This window comes from Rhinolophus ferrumequinum, chromosome 17 (genome assembly GCF_004115265.2).
Source record: "Rhinolophus ferrumequinum isolate MPI-CBG mRhiFer1 chromosome 17, mRhiFer1_v1.p, whole genome shotgun sequence".
In the NCBI taxonomy this organism is placed as follows: Eukaryota; Metazoa; Chordata; class Mammalia; order Chiroptera; family Rhinolophidae; genus Rhinolophus; species Rhinolophus ferrumequinum.
Window position 1 is genome coordinate 35,878,337 of NC_046300.1, and position 23,190 is coordinate 35,901,526.

The 23,190-nt window shown below is 36.9% G+C and overlaps 1 protein-coding gene across 3 annotated transcripts in view; it reads left to right on the forward strand.

The window, feature by feature from the left end:
* PPP2R3A (protein phosphatase 2 regulatory subunit B''alpha) overlaps nucleotides 1–23,190 on the forward strand; it is a 147,826-nt gene that overhangs the window by 119,805 nt on the left and 4,831 nt on the right. For all 3 annotated transcript variants that reach the window (XM_033132840.1, XM_033132839.1, XM_033132841.1), the window contains 3 exons: nucleotides 524–699; nucleotides 1,218–1,336; nucleotides 4,462–4,568. In XM_033132840.1, coding sequence (XP_032988731.1) covers nucleotides 524–699; nucleotides 1,218–1,336; nucleotides 4,462–4,568 — 402 coding nt within the window. The remainder of the gene's footprint in view (nucleotides 1–523; nucleotides 700–1,217; nucleotides 1,337–4,461; nucleotides 4,569–23,190) is intronic.

Below are 23,190 nucleotides of genomic sequence, written 5' to 3' on the forward strand. Positions count from 1 at the left end.
ATCCAATTGATACAATACCTGATGGGACTGATTATGAATGTAGAAAACTGACAGAGACTTTGGGGTTGAATTAGTAATACATACACAGAAAACTAAGCAAATGAAAGATAAAAACAGGAAGCTATAAATTCTGAATGTTGAGTATTTATATTAAGAGGTTAGGAAGGGCATGTAGGTAAAGTGGAATGAGGGGTAAAAGAGCTAAAACCTCATCTTTCATAATGTGAAATTAATGCACGGTTTTTAAAACGAATGTAAGAAAGGAGCAATAATTTTATCTGAAAATAGGAAAATAAAAACCAAAATAATCAGATGTTGACAGTGGTTGGTTCTGGGGAAGGGAAAATAAAGGAAAGAAGGGGTCTGTCATTTTTTTCTTACAAATTTTATAAAACTATGTCTTTCTAAGTCTAAAATATACATATATGTAACTTTTATTTAAAAAGAAACATGGGAACTAATAAATCGGAGTGAATAAAGGACCTTTACCAGGCCATTGCTAATGAGTGTCCTTATTTCCTAGCATTGAGTATTGGTTCCGCTGCATGGATGTGGATGGGGATGGCGTACTCTCCATGTACGAGCTGGAGTACTTCTACGAGGAGCAATGTGAACGGATGGAAGCCATGGGCATTGAGCCTTTGCCATTCCATGATTTGCTGTGCCAGATGCTTGACCTGGTGAAGCCAGCCAGTGATGGTAAGATTGAGTAAAGGGCCCGCACTATTTACCTGTATAACAGAGTGGGGCACATAATCCTGATTGTCCTAAATTATTTAACTTTACACAGTCTTCCACATAGGCTTCCCAAATACAGGAGTATTTAAGTTTCTCCTTTACTGTTAATGTAGCACTAACAATTGATAGCAAATCCTGTTTAAGAAATGGGATTTTTCCATAGAAACAGAAAGTAATTAGTAATTGCCGGGGTTTGGGGTAATGGGTAAAGGGAGATGGGGATGGTACAGTTTCCTTTTGGGGTGAAAAAAATGTTAAGGAAGTTGATAATGGTAATGGTTGCACAACATCGTGAATGTACTCAAAGCCACTGAATTGTACACTTTAAAATGGTAGATTTTATGTTATGTAAATTTTACCTCAAAAAAAGAAATGGGATTTTTATAATAAAATAAACATATACATATACTTTTCAACCTCAGTAGTCTTTTCACTTGCCAAAACAGCTCTTGGAATTCACCAGCTTTGTTTTTATGTAGGCAAAATAACTCTACGAGATCTGAAGAGATGCAGAATGGCTCACATCTTTTATGACACTTTCTTTAATCTGGAAAAATACTTAGACCATGAACAGAGAGATCCCTTTGCAATCCAGAAGGTACCAGTATAGTTTTAACTTCTATTTGAGGGCTGCAATATCAGGGGCTGTGTGCTACAGATTAAAAAAAAAAAAAAAAAAAAAAAGTCTTTTTCTGCAGGAATCTCAGTATTTAAAGAGATAACATTTAAAACATTTCATCACATAATGGAAAGAGAGAATAAAGGATTTATCATTGAGTGAATTGTATGGCCGATGTACTTACATATACGTTAGAAACTAGTTACAAGACATGTTTTTGAAAAAAATTGTACTTCTAACTTTTAAAGAAATTTATCAGTAGGCACATCTGTATTAGAAAGTATATTGGGCTTGATTTAATTTGCACCATTCATTTCCGGGATGACATGGTAAATTTCTTTCTCCATCATAATGTAAACTAGAAGCCCTCCAAAACAGACAACCTTCAGATAATCTAACACTTTCTTAAGTGTTAATGATTGCTGTGCATGACTATCAGTTGGAAGTCATTTTACACCTGAATAGAGATGAGCACCTTTCCCCACAGACAAAAGCTGAGGACCTTCAGGAAACCCTAGACCTGTGATCCATCTTCAGAAACAAACACACTAACAAAAAGCAAAATATCACCACTTCACCTTCTATGGTTACCTGTTTAAAAAGTAAAAGTTATGTTGATAGAAAAGGACTGTTTCAGTTGAGTCCTACAGGAGTACAAACACAGGAAACTTTTGCAGTCTTTTCTTTTTCTTCCACATGTTACATAACTGTTTGACCTAAACAGTAGTTAAGAACACAAAGATCACCTTTTAAAAACAAATACTCTGCACCTGATCTTGGAGCATTATCACTAACCTAAAGTTATTATTATATTTCATTGAATTTAAGAGGTCCCATTATTTTATATACCTTTAAGCAAGAAAAAACAATGCCAATTGTTAAGTCTAAGATGCATGCCAATTTCAGAGATATTAAAAGGGTGGGGTTGGGATTCTTAAAATGGATTAAGTATAGTAATTAACAAATTGTGTGATCAGTTTTTAGGTACTTGTATTCTTGTAGCCATAAGTAACTTTACATTCTAGGGTAGTGGTAACTCATTTCTATTATGGAAAAACATCATTTTACCTGGAACATACAATCCAAGATGCTACCCATAATGTAGAAGGAAAAGAAAATGTATGGCCTTTTCCCCCTTCATTTCCTTTATTTGTGTTATAAATTTCATTTTAAATTTATACCTTTATATTTTACTTTTCTTTATAAGTCAATGTTTGTCAATGTTTTTCGGTTTTATTGTCAATGTTTGTACGGTTATGCAAAGAACATTATTAGTTAGAAAGTGCTCAATAAATTCCAGGCACTATGTTGAAGAGACACTGGTTACATAGAGATGAGAAAGACTCAGTATATAAAGAATGGGTTATAGAGATGAAAAAGACAGAAGAGCAAACGGTGGCAACCAAGCATACGAGGTCTGACAATTAAGTTTGCGAATTCATCCTAGAAAAAGTACTACATAACTCATTGCTGAATATCACTACAGTCACCTTCCAAGTACTTTTTTTTGGAACTCTTTTTCTGGAATGGCCATCAGAGCTGTCGTCGTATTACCCTTGATATCCTGAATGTCATCAAAATATCTTCCTTTTAATATTTCCTTTATCTTCAGGTAAAGAAAGAAGTCACTAGGGGCCAGATCAGGTGAGTAGGGAGGGTGTTCCAATACAGTTATTTGTTTACTGGCTAAAAACTCCCTCACAGGCAGTGCCTTGTGACCTGGTGCATTGTCGTGAAGCAAGAGCCATGAATTGTTGGCGAAAAGTTCAGGTCATCTAACTTTTTCACGCTGCCTCGTCAGCACTTCCAAATAGTAAACTTGGTTAACTGTCCACTTGGTACAAATTCATAATGAATAATCTCTCTGATAATCAAAAAAGGTTAGCAACATCGTTTTGACTCTTGATTTGGACTGACGGAACTTTTTTGGCTGTGGAGAATTGGCTGACTTCCATTGTGCACTTTGACGGTTTGTTTCAGGGTCATATTGGGACACCTATGTTTCATGACCAGTGATAACACAGCCCAAAACATAGTCTTGCTTCTCCAAAAGGTCTTGGCAAACTTCGACTCTCCTTTGCTTTTGTTCATCGGTGAGCTTCGGGACCATTTTTGAACACACCCTTCTCATGCCAAGATTTTCAGTTAAGATTTTCCTGTTTCTCTATCAGTTTACTTGGTCTGCTATGCTTCTCACAGTTGGCCGATGATTTTGACTCATAATTCACTGAAATTTTGCAATGTTTTCGTCAATTCTGCTCATTACTGGCCACCCTGACCTCTCTTCATCAGTGACACATTCTCTCCCCTCAGAAAAACGTTTAATCCATTTGTACACTGCTGTTTTCTTCATGGCATTATTCCCATGAACTTGAACTAATAGGTCCCTGATTTCACTTCCACTCTTGCCAAGTTTAACAAGAAATTGAATGTTTGTTCGTTGTTCTAGTTCAAGCTCAGACATTCTCACGATGGCACACAAAAACAAACATGCAACAACAATGATGAACACCACTCAGCAAGATACTGCCACAGGTCGACAGGAACACAGCTGTGAGACACTGCTATACCAAGGTTATAAAACCTTGCCGAGCTGTTTGTACAGTGCTGCCAATGTAAGTCCACAGTGGCAAGTTCACAAACTTAATTGTCAGACCTCGTATACAGTATAGCGAAGGAAATGATTTCAGGGAGAAGGGCTGTTTTCAGGAAAATAGCAGATGACTTGGTGTCTGAACTGGCTTTTAAAGAAGCAGTAAAAATTTGCCAGAAGAAAGGATGGTACATTTCAGGCAGACATGCAACCACAAGTCACTCCAGATAGCTGCTGGACAAAGTGCGAGAGGCGAAGGGACTAGAGAAAGGTCTCTGATTAAAAGGTTAAAGACTGCAACTACTGAACAGTTCATTGTAATTTCATGATTGGAAGTGCAGAAAATCACTTTCGGAGTGTTAATTTTAGCACCTCTTTCAACATGTTGAAACGAAACATTTTTCAGATAGGTTTTTTTCAGTGATATATATAATGTTTGTGATGACCTATCTCCAATTCTTTATCTTTGATTATTTTTGTTTCCTGTGGCTATATTCCTTCCAATCCTCAGGATGTTGAGAATGACGTGCCTGAGCCCTCCGACTGGGACAGGTTTGCTGCTGAGGAGTATGAGACTCTTGTAGCAGAGGAATCTGCGCAAGCACAGTTCCAGGAAGGGTGAGTGAATCTCCTTGTGTCTTACAGAACTTTTTTAGCAGGGGTAACTGTATCAGGAATATTAAAAACACCTTAAAAATCAAGCTAGTAATCCTTGCCTATTTTTGCCATTTTTGAATATCATAAAAATGAATGATTTTAAACAACTTTAGTTGAGTATTTCCCCCAGCAGCCTTCTCTTCCCTTCTTAACTAATTTCCTAAAAAGTCTTCTCATGTCCCATTTCCTTTAATAGAGTTGTACCTCTCAACAGAAACTAAGGTCATTGTGCATTCATACTCCTTTATTAGTGATATAAGGAAACTACAAAATAGGAGAAGGCTAAAAGAACTGAAGCTCTTTTAAATAATAAAGATGGTCATGTTTAAAACAAATCTTTATGATATTTGGTTTTCTGCATTCAATCCTGAACAGGAAGTAAATTCTACAAAAACTATAATAGTGCAAAATTCCATAAAAGGACCATGGTAAGAAATTATCAAGGCTTTCATTGCTTAGAACATTGTAGTAACTTAATAATTTGTTGACTGTTTCCATCATCTTCCATTGACTCCTTTCCTAGTTCCTCTATTTCTTAGTCATTGTTTCTCTAAGGCTCTCAATTAATACTTATTATTAATGTAATGCATTTTTCAATAGACAATACAGTCATATGATTTAATATTCAAAGAAATAAAAGAATAGTAAAAAAGTTTTCTACTACCCAGTTCTCTCCAGAAGCAATCACTGTTATCATTTTCTTGTGTACCTTTCCAAAGACACACTATTTCTCCCCTTCACCCCTCACACGTTTTCACACACACACTCTTTCTCATATATATATGTGTATGTGTCTATACAGAGATATAGATATATACACACATATATACACATACATATGTCTAAATATAAAAGCAAATACACATATACATTATTTGTTTTCTCTTACACCTATGGTAGCATACTATATTTGTTTTTTCATAGCTTGCTTTTTCCAAATTTTATAGTTTCTGTTAATAAAAGATGAATAAACTCTAGAGATCTGCTGTACAACATAGTTACATATAGTTACAAATATGGTATTGTATACTTTAAAATTTGTTAAGAGGATAGATCTTGTGTTTCTACCAAAAAAAGGAACACAGGGAAAATTTTGGAAGTGATGGATATGCTTAGTACCTTGGTTGTGATAATGACATCATAGGTAAATACGTATGTCCAAATTGATCAAGAGTTATTTATTAAACATGTATAATTTTTTGTATATCAAGTAAACTTCAGTGAAGCTAAAAACAGTGACAGCAAAGATGGGAAGAACAGTATGGTGAACCAAACACTTGTATTTTATGATCACTGAAGTATAAATGAGGCTACACAAATATTTTGGGGGGTTTGAGTATATGAGGAATAAATTAATAAAAGAATAACTGAAGGTTGTGGGGGAAAAAACAATAAATTGAAGATTATTCCATAGAGGTGTCTAACAAATGTTCTAAGTTTTTACAGCTGCATAATATTCCAATGTGTAATTATACCATTATTTTACAGTCCGCTGTTCATGAACTGTATATTTCACTATTAGAAATATAATGTTTGGAATGAATAATTTTATTGTGTATAAAACATGTTATTTTATACACATGTAGGATAAATTTCTAGAAATGTAGCCAACAGGTAGTAGCCTGCTTACAAAGACATAGGAAGATTTTAGAAAAACCAACAAAAAATGATGCAGACATTCAAAACTAGCAACAGTGCTGAGCCACTTCCATTCTTAGGTCTAAAAGGACAAGGAGATGAAACCATGACTAGAACCCAAAGATACCGTGTTTCCCCGAAAATAAGACTTAGCCGGACAATCAGCTGTAATGCATCTTTTGGAGCAAAAATTAACGAAAGACCCGGTCTTATTTTACTGTAAGACAATTTTTCAATAGACAATACAGTCATATGATTTAATATTCAAAGAAATAAAAGAATAGTAAAAAAGTAACAAATAGTAAAAAATTAACATAAGACCCGGTCTTATTTTACTATAAGACTTATAGTAAAATAAGACCGGGTCTTATATTTTATAGACCGGGTCTTATATAGTAATATAAGACTTTAGTAATATAGTAAGTATAATAAAGATTATTGTAATAGTCTTTATTAAGTCCTTATCTAATTATACTATAGTATAATAAAGACTATAGTAATAGTCTTTATATTACTAAATATATATACTAAAATTTTATATTACTAAATATATTTAGTAATATTGTAAGTATAATAAAGACTATAGTAATATAGACTTTAAAATAAGACCGGGTCTTATATTAATTTTATACTTAGTAATATATAGTAATATATAGTAATATAAGACCCCGTCTTATATTAATTTTTGCTCCAAAAGATGCATTAGAGCTGATTGTCTGGCTAGGTCTTATTTTTGGGGAAACACATTATTAGCTATATGGAGAGGATCACCTGACAGGACTTGTGACCCTCTGTATTGGGATTTAGCCAATGTATGGCAACCCAAGTAAGAGACAGCTGCTAGAATAAACACCTAATTTTGTTCTACTCATATCCTTCAGTATCCTGCTAGCACTTCCCATTGGCTTCCTACCAGAAACCAGACGACAGGGGAGCCCACTGATGTGGTCCATTTATGTCAGCCTCCTGGGACACAGAGATAGGGGGACAGTAGTTCTGGAAGGATAAATATAAAATATTTAGCTCAGCAGGAAATGTTAAGTAGTCCTCCATAGAGACTGTATCATCTTTCACCCGTACCATTAAGTCTTTAATATATATTTTTTTAGAGTACTGAAGAAGCCATCACCAAACCACTTTCTTTAATCTGGAGACTTCTTTAATGTGCTTAGCCACAAAACTGGGGTCTCATTTTTATGTCAATGACCTGGAAACCCTTAAAGTTATTCACTGTTCATTGGTTATCCTGAGCTTGACCATATCCTCTGTATCCAAAGAAAAGGCAAACAAGTGAATTCACAAGCCTGATTTAAAAATTTTTGGCATTGAGCTTCCTTAGTAGGAATTAGGGCAAGTTTACTGATCTTATGAAGCAACATCACTACTGTTAAGAACATCTATGGATGTTTGTAATAGTGAAAAGTTTGATGCAATCTAAGTATCTAATAAAAAGATTAATAAGTATTTAATAGGAAGATATATATATACAGTGCAATCCCATGTCACCATTGAAAATTATTTGTGTTGAAGTGGCCAGTTAGCTCAGTTGGTTAGAGCATGGCGCTGATAACACCAAGGTTGCCGGTTTGATCCCCGCATGGGCCACTGTGAACTGCACCCTCCTTAAAAACAAAAAAATCATTTTGTCGATATATATTTCTTGACATCACAAAATAAAAACAGGGACATGGAAGAAAGCTTTCAAAGATCAAGTAAAATGGAATAGGAAAGAACAAAAGTGGGCAGCCAGTTGGGTCAGTTGTTAGAGCACAGTGCTCATGACACCAAGGTCGCTGGTTCGATTCCTACATGGACCAGTGAGAAACAATGGGCTTGAGCTTGGAGCTGAGCCGCCGTTGGGCAGCCAGTTTGCTCAGTGGTTGGAGCGCAGTGCTCATAGCACCAAGGTCGCCGGTTCGATTCCCATGTGGACCATTGAGCTGCGCCCTCCACAACTAGATTGAAAACAACGACTTGACCTGGAGCTGAGCTGCGCCCTCCACAACTAGATTGAAAAGAAAAGAACAGAAGTAAATTTCAGGAAGAAAATTAGGTATACATAAAGAAAACAAAAGGGATCTAAATTATATGTATTAGATAGAACATATGGAATAGAAAGAAAAATTCAAAGGTAATAGAAAACCTTCTTTTAAATAAAAGAAGACCTGAATTGGAAAGCTCAAAAGTCACACCATATCCAGGAAATACTGATAAAGATTGACCCCAGATATGTGTGGTGAATTTACCAGAATTCAAAGAAAAATAAAAGTTTATTTGGGGGGTGGCAAATTCCATTTATTAAAAATGCAAGTCACCAGACAAGGGGATGAAAATCAGTCTTGCCTCAGATACCTCAGGTACTCAGATATTCAGTAAAAATGAATACTAGAAGACCATAAAACACTATTTACAACTTTCTCAAAGAAATTCTATACTCAGAAACTTTATACTAACCCATAGTGACATTCAAGTGTGAAAACATAAATGGATATTTTCAAATATGTAAGAATTGGAGGGAATACAGCACTCAAGAACTCTTCTTTTAAAAGGACATAATCATAAAACCAAGAGACAAACCAAAATAAAGAGCCTGGAAATAGAGCAGCCATGGTGGAAAAGAAATAATAGTGTGTCCTCAGCATCAAAGCAGAACGAGAAGATTCCTTTCTTGGTTCCCTTAAATTTACAAGTCAGACAACTATAACGCAACAAAAAAATCAATGCACACAGATGCCTAAAAGATCCACACATTGGTACATCTGAAGGTGGGTATATCCTAACGAGTAGGGGAAGCAGGAAGAGGAGAAAGACAGAGATGGTGGCCACACATGCCACCCGCAGATGCAATTCGGTACCCACCACGTCTCCAGAGAGCGTAGTAGCAATGGAGAAGTCAAGCTGCAGCCCTCACACTAGGGCCTAGAGTATAAGAGGGGCAGAAGCAGTGTTCCTCTGAGAAAAGACATCTCTCTTCCCCCGTCCCCATCATGGCAGAGGTGGCTGGGAAGCCTTTAAACAGTACAATGGTGTTAACAGCCACTGCTGACGGGGTGTTGGAGGTGAGAAATCATGAACTTACCTCCTTTGCCCCACCCTTCCCAACAAAGCACAGTAAAGCAGTGAAGACACCTCTAAAAACAGTGAGGCCAACGACCACTAGTAAAAAGTAAGTAGCACTAAAAGCTCACAAAACCGGTTCTTTACCACCTGCCACATTCCCCCACCACAGTGCCTATAACCCAGGCAAACCAGTCACAGGGGACATCCACCATCCCAGTGGGTACGTCGCCTTTTCCTTAACTGAAGCAACACTCCTCCACTGCAATTCCAGGGGCACAAATAGTGCAGGTAAGAGAATACAAAAACTTGCTCTATAACACCATATATACTGGGGGGAAGTACCGTTTCAACTTGCTGAATTGTTTAGAGCTCACTGCCTCAAACGCGCAGTCAGAGAAACAATCCATTAAATACTGTGAACAACCCATATAACACGGGAACACAGAAAGAAAATGAAAAGTGTCCAGAAACCAAACTCAAAGTTATGGAAGACTGTCACTTAAATGACAGAATTTAAGATTGCAGTTGTAAAGAAGCTCCGTGAGATATAAGAGAACTCAGAAAGGCAGTTCAGTGACCTTGGGGATAAAAATAATGAACAAAACAAGTACTTTACGAAAGAGATTGAAACTATAAAAAAGAACCAAACAGAAAATCTGGAGCTGAGGAACAAAAAATGAGATGAGGAATGTTAGAAAGCACTGGCAACTGAGCAGACCATATGGAAGAGAGAATTATCAAGCTTGAAGGCAGAAACCTAGAAAAGATCCAGGAGGAAGAAGAGTTTTAAAAAATAGAAGAAGTATACGAGAACTATCTGACTCCATTTAGAAAGAGCAACATACAGATAATGGGTATACCAAAAGGAGAAAAGAGGAGAGAAGGGAAAAGAGAGCCTACTCAAAGAAATAATTAAAGAGAATATCCCAAGACTATGGAAATAACTGGACTTTGTAACAGAGGAAGCTAACAGAACACCTACTTGTATCAACACTAAAAGACCTTCTCCAAGACACATTTTATTCAAACTGTCAAAAATTAATAACAAGGAAAGAATTTTCAAGGCAGCCAAAGGAAATCCTATTAGATTATCATCAGATTTTTCAGTAGAGACATTACAATCCAGGAGAGAGTGGAAAGAAATATTTAAAATATTGAAAGGAACTATCAGTCAAGGATAATATACCCAGCAGTTATTCTTTAGATATGAAGAAGAAATAAAGGCTTTCCCAGACAAACGAAAGCTGAGAGAATCTACCTACCATCTCAAGACCTAGCTCTTCAACTGGAAACAAAAAGACAAAAGTATACAAAACTTTGAGTAAGATGAGTAACAGAAGTAGGAAGTGGCAACTCAGGGTAATGTGTATGCTATGAATCGTTACTAGACTGGAGACTACAGATGCTGATAAATTTATATGTATCTAACAATGGCTAGAGTTAAAGTATGTCTTAAAAATTTAAGGTCAATCACTGAAAGAATAAAAATAAAATGGAAAACTTTCTAATCGTTTTTAGAAAAAGACAACTGATTATTAATACTGGGAGGAAAAGGAGTAAAAAAACCCTCAGTCTACTAAAGATAAGTGTGTTAATCAGCTTTCTTTTGGTGACTAGAGACCAAATTATTGGCATAATTTGGCATAAGCAAAAATTAATAATAACAATAATTAGCAAAATGGAAATTATTGGCTTATAAAACTGAAAAACCCAGGAATATTACTGACTTTAGAGACTCAGACTTTATCTCTTTCATATCTTAGATAATGCTTTTCCTTCTTTCACTTTTCAAGTATTTCATAAATGCTGGCAAGAAAATCACCTAATAGCTTCAAGTTCAAATAAAAGAAAATTCCTTTCCCACAAGTTCCAACAAAAGCTCAGAATTTGTATCCCTTTAGCTGGAATTGGCTTGGTTTGGGTCCAATCCCTAAACCAACTCCTGAAGGAGTTAGGCCTAGAAATAATCTTGGACAGGAATCAAGTCTATCCAAACCATATGTTTTCCCAAGGAAAATTGGGAAAATTAGAGAATATGGCCAGAAAAAAGGGAATGCTATACCAATAAAGGAAAAACAGATGTGCACTATAGTAAAGAATAGACGAAAAGATAAAGACAGTACAAAATAAATAGCCAGAATACATTCAGATATAGTAGCAATTACAAAACTCAGATTGGATTTAAAAAATCCAACTGTATACTATTCTTTAGATTTGTACCTAACATAGAGGTAACAGTCAAATGAATAAGTAACCAGAGGAAATCAGGTATGGATGGCAATGTTAACGAGACAAATAGAATTCAAAACTTTAAAAAAGACCTACATATCAAGGGACGGCTAGATGCTCAGTGGTTAGAATGCGGTGCTCATAACACCAAGGTCACTGGTTCAATTCCCACATGGGCCAGTGAGCTGTACCCGCCACAACTAGATTGAAAACGACTTGACTTGGAGCTGAGCTACGCTCCCCACAATTGGATTGAAAAACGACTTGACATCCTGGTAAAACACAGTTCCCCAACATTCCTCAATTTAAAAAATATATATGTATATTGATATGCCTATCAATATTTCAACAGTTGTCCATGATAATAAGTTATGAACTTTATGCAATACATAAAACAAATCTGATAAAAATACAGGGAAAATTGACAAAGCTGTAGTCAACAAATCAAATGGGCTAAAAATAATATAGAGAACTAGTATAGGCAAAAAATAAAAATAAACAAATACAGAACTAGTAAGCTGTCAGAGGTACTCAAATATATACTTGGTATCCAAAAAGTATACATGAAACCACCACAAAAGTGCCTATGTATTAACACATGAAGGGAAATCCAACAATTTTTTTAATTGCTAGTATACAGGCTACACTTGTTATTTAAAATTGAACCTGAAATTAACAGCAGCAACAACAAACAATAAAATGCACATATCTGGAAAGTTAAAATGTTTTAAAATGTTAAATATTTTTCAAAATAACTGTTAAGCTAATGAAGAACTCAAAATACAAACTACAATCTTTTTAGAACCAGGCAATGAAAGCATTATATTTATTAAAATTTACAGGATATGAATAAGGGGAAATTTGTAACCTTTATATTGAAATAAATGAATTAGGCTATCTTTCGTAGATGCTTTATGAAAAAGGATGGCAAAATAGACCCAAATAAAGTACATATAAGGAAAACGTTGAGGCAATTTTATTTAAGCAAAACTCTATTAATTTACACACACACAAAGCATACTATGTGCCAAGCATTATTCTAAATATTTTAATTCATTGGGTGCTCACAAAAACCCTATTTTGTAGATGCTGTTTCCATTTTACAGATAGGAAAACTGAACCACAGAAGATTAATTTGTCAAATCTACAAATGTATAAAAATAAGTGGGCTTTACCCCAAGATTGCAACAGTGGTTCAGCTTTACAACATCTGTCCTTAACAGATTAAAGGAGAAGAAAAACATAAAATATAAACTGATTCTTTGAAAGCATATAAAATTTAATATATTTTCTGGTTTGGGAAAAAAATCTTAAAACTAAGCAAGTGAGGAGAGCTTGTCCTTAACAGTTAAAGAGTATTAATCCCATACCCCAGAAATAACCAGTTAAAAGTATAACAGGAAAAAAATCCCATTTGTAATATAAAAAAAAAAAGGTGACTTGAAAAATATATATGAAGAATATATAAAATTTCATCAAAAGATATAAAGACCATTTGCCATGTTAAAATTAATTTATTAATTTGATACAATCCCCCAAAATATGTTGTGGAACTTGATAAGCTAATTCTAAAACTCACATGAAACAATAAATACACAAGAATAGCAGTGAGTTTTGAAAGGAAACAAAGGAATGATGGGGCACAGGGAAGTGTATACTATTAAAAAGCTATAGCAGGGGCCGGCCTGGTGGCTCAGGCGGTTAGATCTCCATGCTCTTAACTCCTTCAGCTGCCTTCAGCTGCCGGTTCAGCCTTCAGCTGCCGGTTCGATTCCCACATGGGCCAGTGGGCTCTCAATCACAAGGATGCCAGTTCAATTCCTTGAGTCCCACAAGGGATGGTGGGCAGCGCCCCCTGCAAATAAGATTGAACAGGGCACCTTGAGCTGAGCTGCCGCTGAGCTCCCGGATGGCTCGGTTGGAGCGCGTCCTCTCAACCACAAGGTTGCCGGTTTGACTCCCATAAGGGATGGTGGGCTGTGCCCCTTGCAACTAGCAACGGCAACTGGACCTGGAGCTGAGCTGTGCCTTCCACAACTACGACTGAAAGGGCAACAACTTGAAGCTGAACAGCACCCTCCACAACTAGGATCGAAAGGACAACAACTTGACTTGGAAAAAAAAAAAGTCCTGGAAGTACACACTGTTCCCCTTCCCCAATAAAATCTTAAAGAAAAAAAAAAGCCATAGCAATTTAATCTAGTATAGTATATATACCTAAACAGAAAATTTATGCACAGCAATGTAGTATATATATGATAAAGATGCGTCTTAAATGTGTCAAAACCAACGAGTCAGTAAAATGTTGGCTGTCTGGTGGGGTGAAAAAAGTGCATATTAAATTAATGGGTGCATGCAAGGAGACTTTAAAAGCATAGAAGTAGTGGGAGAAAGTTATAAGGAAATTATTTATAAACTTGAGAATATTTAAAAAGTAACAAATTTTGTATCGCAGTCAAAAGGCAGGCAAACTGGGTTGAACAATAGTGTTTTTTTATAAATCAGATCCTTCAAAATCAATAGTAAGAACATGAATAGGACCAATTCTAAATGGTAAAAAAAAAAAAAAGAAATTTCACCCAGGAAATAAACATGGATATTCCTATTTCACCAACAGTTAAAATGTAATAGATATAACTATTTTAACTGTATATACCTAACAAAACCCAAAATACATGAAACAAAAATTGCCAGACATTTCAACAATGATAGTTGGGACAATCAGTAAGGATACAGAAGACTTGAACAACACGAAGTATATGATCTAATCAGTATATACAGAATACAACTACAAAACAACAGGCAAATATAGATGTTTTTCACGTATGCATGGAACTTCTCTGGGATAGACCATGTTAGGTGAATAAAACCAGATTCAATAAACTCAAATGGATTACAGTGATATAAAGTATGTTGGACCATAATAGAAATAAATTAGAAATCAATAACAGATATCTGGAAACCCCCAAATATTTGGGAATTAAATATCACACTGCTAAAGACATGTAGGTCGAAGAAGCCACAGGGAAATTTAAAATTAGCTCAAAATGAATGAAAATAAAATATTAAAATGTATGTGGTGCATTTAAAGTAGTGCTAAGAGGGATAGTCATGGCACAGGAAGGTCCTAACATCAATAATGTAAGCTTCCACCTTAAGAAGCTAGGAAAAAGAAGAGCAAACCAGATCCCAAATAAATAGAAAGAAGGAAATAACAAAGATCAGAGTAGAAATCCATGAAACAGAAAATCCGAAACAGTATGACAGAATTGATGCAATCAGCCCTCCATATCCGTGGTTCGTGGAATCTGCAGGCGTGAAACCTGGAGACATGGAGGACTGACTGCATGTTTGTTGAAAAAAAATCCACTTATAAGTGGACCTATGCAGTTAAAACTCATGTTTAACTCATGTTCAACGGTTAACAGTAATGACAAAAGTAAATCAGTGGTTATCTGGGAAGAGGGGCCAGTGATTATAAAGGGACATGAGGAAACTGCTGGGGGTTGGATATTTTCATGCTCTTGATGGTCGATGCCTTTCCAAGTGCATATGAAAGTCAAAACTTACTAATTGTATACTTTGAATATGAGCAATTTATTGTATGTCAATTATACCTCAATAAATAAAAGGAAAGAACTATTAATATATGCAATAACATGGATAAATCTCTTAAAAATATCGCTCTATGGGATACAAAAGACTACATATGATTCCATTTATATGAAATTTCTAGAAAAGGCAAAAATAAGAGAGCCAGAAAGTAGATCAGTGGTTGCCAAGTTCCAGGAATGAGAGTGGAAAGTGAGTGCAAACAGGAACAAGGGAGAAGAGCAGATGGAGAGATGAAAGTGTTCTAAAATTGGATTGTGATGATGGTTGCACAATTTTAAAAAATTATTAAAACACACCCATTGAACACTTAAAATCAGTGAACTCTATGGTATGTAAATTAAACTAAAACTTTTTTAAAACATGAGAGCCAAAAATGTTTAGCTTATTAAATTGGCAGCAATTTTTTAAAAGATAATTTTTAAAAGGAAATATTAATTCAATAAATATTTGCATTCATACTGTATACTAAGCATTATTGGATATTGGTGAACACAGACAGGATCCCTGCCTTAGCAGAGAACAGACACATGCAATTAAAATAAAGCGGTCATAACTGCTCTCGCAGAGGAAGCACACTGCAGTAACACACTCTAGGCTCACTGTGCAGTAAGGCAAGCCTTTTAAATGTTGCTGGGAGAAGCAAATTGGCCTAAATTCCCTGGAAAGTAATTTGACAATAGGATTTAACAACAGCCTGAATTTATACCCTTTGACTACCAATTCTAATTCTGGGGATCCACTGTAATCAGAAATTTGGCTAGAATTGTTCAAACAATTGGCATTGGTCACAGGTAATTCTAAAATAAAAAAATACAAAGCAACACAAATGTACAACAGAATGGTTAAATAAGTCATGGTATCTATGTGTCATATTATGCAGACATTTAGATTTTATGCTTACGCAAAAACATGGAGAAAACAGGTTTACAAAATCATTTGTGATGTAATCTCAATATTAAAAGTGTGTTTATATGTATACACAAGCTAAAAGGCTCCATAATATTAACAGTGGTTAACTCTGGGCTGTGGGATTGCATATAATTTGGTTTTTAATATTGTTCTATAATTTATAAGGTTGATCTAATGAACATATATTACTTTAACAAACAGGAAAAAAGTTATTCGTTATTTGTTTACATAGGTAATATAAACAAATATCCACCAATCAGTCTTATCGTTTAGGAGTATATCCTTCTAGACATTTCTATGCAAATAGATAATTTGTTTTACAAAAGTGGATTTTATGCTACATATATATTCTACTTTATCCATCCTGCTTTAAAGGAGGAATAAAGCAGAGATAGCAGACCTAAACACTTGGAAGCTTATTAGTCTAAAAAGAAGAGAAACTAATGGCAGCTTAAGAGAATAAATAATTGGCACAAGCAAAAGTGTTTCTAGTTGTAGTGCTCAGAGCAGGAACCAGTGTACAAAGAGGAGAGAGAGGGGAAGCAAAGGGATGCAGACAGAAGTTCAGGTGAGGGGTCACAAGAGGAAATGTAGAGACCAGCTGTAGTGAAATTCGACCAGTGTATATGAGAGGCTTCTGCTGGACACCTCTCTTCTCATGTTGTGGGAGATAAGATAAGGCCTACATGTGGGTGATGAGGTCCCGAGGGGAGAGAAGGCTTATACAATAGCCACAGCCTGTAGAGTGAGCACTAGAATGTCAACAAAGGAAAAGGCCTGTTTATAGTTGTTAATAGCTGACTGACATGGTTCAAAAGCAAAGCCAGACCCAGAATCCCAGCTACACCACTTAACGGCTTCATCTTAAGATGGAATTACAAGTAAATCAGGGTGAGTGTAATTGTCAAACACAAAATTACCAGACTCAGATGTTAGCAAGAGAAGAAGAATGGTGGCAGCCTGGAAAGAGCAGAGGCTTAGGAGCCAGCCAGATCTGCTTCTACCCACCACTCACCAGCTGGGCAGGTTATCTGACTCCTGAGGCTCAATTTCAGAAGACAGCAGCCACTACCTTCCAAGGAGGTTGTGAGGCTCTAAGATAATATATATAAACACCTGGCAAATAGTAGATACCTGATAAATAGTAGCTATTACTATTATTACTATCCCATATATGGAAAGAGATGTAATATAACACCATGGTTACAAACACAGAATTTGGAGTTAGACAAACCTAACAAATTCAAATCCTTGCTCTCAGTCACTAGCTGTATAATCCCAGGCACCCAAGCTTCAGCATACTCTATACTACGGTGAGGATCCCACCTGCCACCGCAGCTGTTTTAAGGATTAAACAGTATGTTTATATTATGCCTTTATGGAATCAGTAAACAATGGCTGTTACAACTTCTATGCTCTTGGCCACACTACATAACCTCTCTTAACTAGAATTTAGTCAGCTGTAGCATTAAGGTTCCACTGCCTACCTTATTCCCTTCATTCCCAGGGCACAGAACATGGCACAGAGTTGGCATAGTAAATATCTGTTGCATGAACAGCAGGACTGTACTGAGACATAGAGATAAATGTATATAATGTATCTAACAGTGTTCAGCTTGTAAGTGCTGGGGAAAAAATGGAGCTACCCTGTTTCCCCGAAAATAAGACGTAGCTGGACCATCAGCTCTAATGCGTCTTTTGGAGCAAAAATTAATATAAGACCTGGTCTTATTTTACTATAAGACCCAGTATAATATATGATATGCTATATGATATGATATATAATACCAGGTCTTTATATTAATTTTTGCTCCAAAAGACACATTAGAGCTGATGGTCCAGCTACGTCTTATTTTCGGGGAAACACAATATTTGTCTTTCCATCAGAACATGGGCTCCTCCAAGGCAAAGAACCTTGTTTTATTCATTTTGTAATCCCAGCACCTGGCAGACTGTTAGGACATAGGAGATCCTCAGCAGATGCCTACTGAGTGGCACCAAAGTCAGCAATAATCTAGCAGCCTCCCCTACTTCAAGAATAACTGCAGGAGTCCCAATGACTTGACCCTCCAAAAGCAACATGACATTCTCCATCTACTGTACCATCTAACAACAGTCATAGGTAGCCTTTGTGTCACGTGCCTGTACTTCTGATTCAAGGTTATGCCTTCAGTAACAGTAACTACGCCAGATTTCAGTGAGGTGAAAGAAGGCCACAGAGCTCCATGTGTATGAGGCAGCAAATACTGTGATGATCGCCTCTAGCACAGGATCACAGCATACGCAGCTTTTGTATAAAGTATGTCAGTGGTCATATGGGAAACAGAAGGACAGGGTACCAGTTACATACACTTATTTAACTAAACGTATTACCTATATGAAGATAACAGGTTATGACACCAATCTTACTTATAATTAACATTCTTATGGTTTCTGCAATAGACTAAAAGCTCCACAAAAATCATGGAAAGTAGGATAAAGGGTCCTCCATGTTACTATCTTAAGAAACAGAGATCTGCAATAATCAGAACCAGCTTTTCTGCTAATTTGACGAATTTTTAGTTGAGTCTTTACATTATCTTAAAAATACTTCCTTACAGGATATTATGGTATTTCACCAACAGTTTTACCTTTGATTAACTTAGGTTAAATGCAATTCTTTTTATTCCGAGTCTTTATCTGATTAGTAGAGAAATATGTTTGCTGCAGAAAAAAATGGAAAAATACAGAGATTAACATTACCCTTGGTTCAGTCCTCCAGAGATAATCATTATTTACACTTTGGTATACTTCTTTTTGACACTTAGTATTACTAGTGTTTTCATAAACATGACTTTCAGTGCTTCAGAGTGTTCTCTTAAGCAGTAACTCATCCATTTCCCTATTATTGGACATTTAGATAGGGTAGAAGAACTGTTTTCTACTTACTGAATATTTTGAAAAGTGGCTTTTCCTTTCAAGTTTTTGTGAATTACTCTTTGTAAAAGTTCTGCATTTACTTCCATTGGCACAGGAAAATAAAGCACTGTAGGCAAAGGCAGCCAGCCAGAAACCCACCAGAGCAATCCTCCAGGAATCTAGCTAGTGAGAGTCAAGTCTGGAGCAGGGCTTGTGTGGAGCCTGACTGTCCCCAGTGAAGTGGGAGAGGAGCAGGGAGAATGGGGTGGGAAGAGGTGGGGGAGAGACAACATTTGCGTGTTTTGGGGCGCCGGAAGAGAAAGAGGAGGAATGGCAGGCATTAATATTCTAAAGCATGAGTTATAATATTACAACTAGAAAGTTCTGTGACTTTTTTATAATTCTGAGACTCAGTAAACAGCCCTTATGTGGACCTGAAGTTAATATGTTTTCATTTTTTCTGCATTCAACAAAAATCAAAGCCCAATTTTAATTTATTCAATATTCACTGGTACCTACTCTATGCCAGGCACTGTGGTTGGTAATAAAAATCAATGAAACCCTTCCCTCCTGTCAAGTTCATAATTAGAATATATTTAACCTAAAAGTTCATACAATCTACATCCAAAATAAAAAATTAACAACTGATGACTCATGGCCCTGGTGTACTGCAAGAGATCCTCAGCCATCAAAAAAAAAAAAAAAAGCATGATAGACTCCAAATTAGAGAACTTAACATTTCACTGTATGTTAGTTAGAGAACTAACATTTCATTATAGCCACCATGTCTTAGATTTCCGGAGACAAGCCATGAATCAAATATTCTATCCCTTTGCCCTGTAAATAATCAGAATCCCAAAATTAGAATCAAACTACAACTCTCAGACAATACCCCAAAACTACATACAAATCCTTTGTCAGACCTCTTATGTGTCAGTCATTATTTCTGTTCATTCCAGGTGTTATACTTACACCCTAGGAATTTGCATAACCAGCCTTAATACTTTTGCCCAGAAAATTGCTCATCTGAAAAGGAAAACGTAGGGAAACAGGTTTCTAGATCATATTGCTAACAAAAATATGTGAACTATTATTTTCCCTTATGCCAACAAATTCTGTTAATACTAAGTTAAAGAATTTGTTCTCAGTTTGATACCTAGGATTTCTAGTGAACTGAGTACTGCTTTAATCCTTGAACCCCTGTACTCATTCAAAAATGGCCAATTAAATTAACAGAGAATACCTCATAAAATTATCTTCATTTGAGCCTAGAGGAATCCTAGTGACCTACAAATGAACCTGGAGAAGGTCATTTAGAAGAATCAGTTAACACTCTCCCTCAAAAATTCCTGGACAGCAGGATAAAGATTAAGGCTCCTATAGTTCTGACTTTAGTGACTAAAAAATGACTTCTGCACCCTCACCCAACTCCAGCCTTCCCCAACAACTTGACACATCATTTCACAAGAGCATTCGGACATCACTTTTCATTCAGCAATTCATTTTGAGCCCCTAGTGCCAGGCACTATATACTATAGCCCAGGGAAATTGGTGAGTTACAAAATAGACATTTTACAGTCCAGTGGGGAAGAGACATTTATTTGTATAATTATGAGGGAAACAAATAAGGTAAGCCAATAATGGAGAGAGGCTTGCAACTTAGGGTGCTGAGGGAAGAATTTCCTGAAGAGGTGATGAGAACCTCGAGGTTAAGAAGGAAACAGTTATGCAAAAAGTAGGGAGCAAAAGTGTCCTAGGCAGAGGGAAAAACATTCAACGGCTGAGGCAGGAAGCAGTGTGTTGAGAACAGGACACGCTTTAAAAGGCCAGTGTTGCTTGGCTGTAGTGAGCAACCGAGGGAAATGTGGCTGGAAAGATGAACGGGCCAGATCATCCATGCCCGGGGGAAGCTATTGAAAATGAGCTGAAGTAATATAATCCCACTTATTTTTGATGATTACTCTGCTAGATTGGTAAAAATACAGCAGAAGCAGGGAAAACAAACAAGGAAGCCATTATAGACATTTAAATAAGAGATGGTGGTAGCTCAGGCACTGGGAATCAGGAACCTTTTAAATGACTCCTCAGATTAAAAGAGGAGCACAAGTTAACCGAAAGGGGAAGGGCACTGCGGGCCACTGGGAACCATGTGCAGGGGCATTAGGTCTCAAGACCATTCTGACACAGTAAATAGCCTACCGTGTTTCCCCGAAAATAAGACTTAGCCGGACCATCAGCTCTAAGGCGTCTTTTGGAACAAAAACTAATATAAGACCCGGTATATTATATAAGACCCGGTCTTATATTAAAAATAAGACCAGCTCTTATATTAATTTTTGTTCCAAAAGACACAGTAGAGCTGATAGTCCGGTTAGGTCTTATTTTCGGGGAAACACAGTAGTATGGCAGTAGCAAAGGGTATGCGACAAGAGTGAAGGCCGGAAGACCAGTTGTTAGAAAACTATTGCAGTAATCCAAGCAAGAAAGTATGGTGCCTGAACTAAATCACTGGTATTGGAGAGAAAAAGGCAGGACTGTGTCCATGTGGTATTGAATGTGGTAGAAGAAACTAGAAGGATTTTGAAGAGGGGTGAGAAGAGGAACTTGGGATAAGTAGGTTTCTGGCTTTGAGCGGGTTGATTACGGTACTATTCATTACAATAGGGAGAACCAGGGGTGTGGGAAGAATGAGTTCAGGTTTGTATATGCATGCTGTCATACCAGAAGAGCCATATAGTTCGCAGTTGGATACATGGTGGTCTCTGGTTTAGAAAGAGGCTGTACATTTAGAAGCCACAGGTGGGTAAAGTCCTGAGAAAGACTGATTGCCCAGGAAGTACAAAATGAGAAGAGCTTAGTCCAGAACGCTGCGCTGCACTGACACTGAAGGGGAGTTAGAACAGGGTTCGTCAACAGCAGCACTGATGTTTAAAGCTGAGTAATTATGTTGAGTAAAAGGAGTCTCTACGACACTGACAAAAGGTTCTGCATGAACTCCCACAATCCCGAAGATGCCTCCAGTCTCTGCATAGTACTGCTCTTGGTGCCTTGAACAACAAAAGAAATGCAACCCACAGTGCACTGGTATATCTTTATGTACTAGATTGGATCAAATCCACTGCTAGAAATAACATTTCTGGCATGAGGCTACAGTGGGAAAATGTGTATTTTTGTTAAGTTTTCATTCACAAATGACACAAAAAGTCTGTGACCCTATCCCGCATGATAGGATTGTGTCACCATCCTGCTCCAGTAAGCCCCTAGCACTTCTCCAGGAGAATACCTAACATTTTCCAAGAGTTTGAGTCGTGGGCCCTCTCATCTAATCTTCACTCAGTGCTTATGAGGGGTAGGAACTGCTGTTATCACTGATGCAGAGGGGTTAAGTAACATGCCCAAAGTCACACTAAGTGATCAAACTGAGACTAGAACCTGGCTTTGGAGTCTGACTCCAAAGTCCATACTCTAAAGCTAAACCAACCAACCACTATTCCAGATGTCCTCCATTAGGCTACAAGCTCTTTGAGGAAGGGGCTGGTTCAGTCTTTTTCACCACTGTATTCCTAGCATTTGGCCCATGCTTAGCAACAGGAACTCAAATACTTACTGAATCTCACAACTCTTTTTAACTTGTTCCCAGATCTGCAGTGAGGTGTTTAAAGACACTGAGAGCTCACAGACAGCAAGTTAGGGGCACCAAGGGGAAGAAAATGTTTTCCACTCGGACATGAAATAACGAGTCATAGTGGCTGACATTGTATTGCTAGCTGGAATTAACTTTTCTTTGGGAATCGTGTTCCCAGCAATGGAGGCCATCAACCCTGCTTCACTCCCATTAAAGCAACAGCCTTACTGCCTCCTTATCCAGCATATGCGTTACATTGAGGCCTCAAGGAGATGGGGCAAGAGTGGAAATAGAAATTAAGTACAGACTGGAGTATTTTTGCAAAATGACCCACTTGTAAATTTTTGATAGGATCAAAAACTGGTCCTCGGGAAGTTTTCGAAACATCAGGCAGGCTGTTTTTTAAGCCTCTATTCGTTGACTGCCAATTACAAGGTATACCTGTCTCAGCATGTCGTCCCTCGCTTGCCAACCTGGATACCTTTTTGATAAGGGGACTACCATATGTCCAGAAATTTCTGCACAGATGATGTGAAAAGTCCTTGCAAAGGGTAACAAGGCTAAGCCAGTGATACCAGTCTGATACCAGTGTAACAGACATTGCTAATT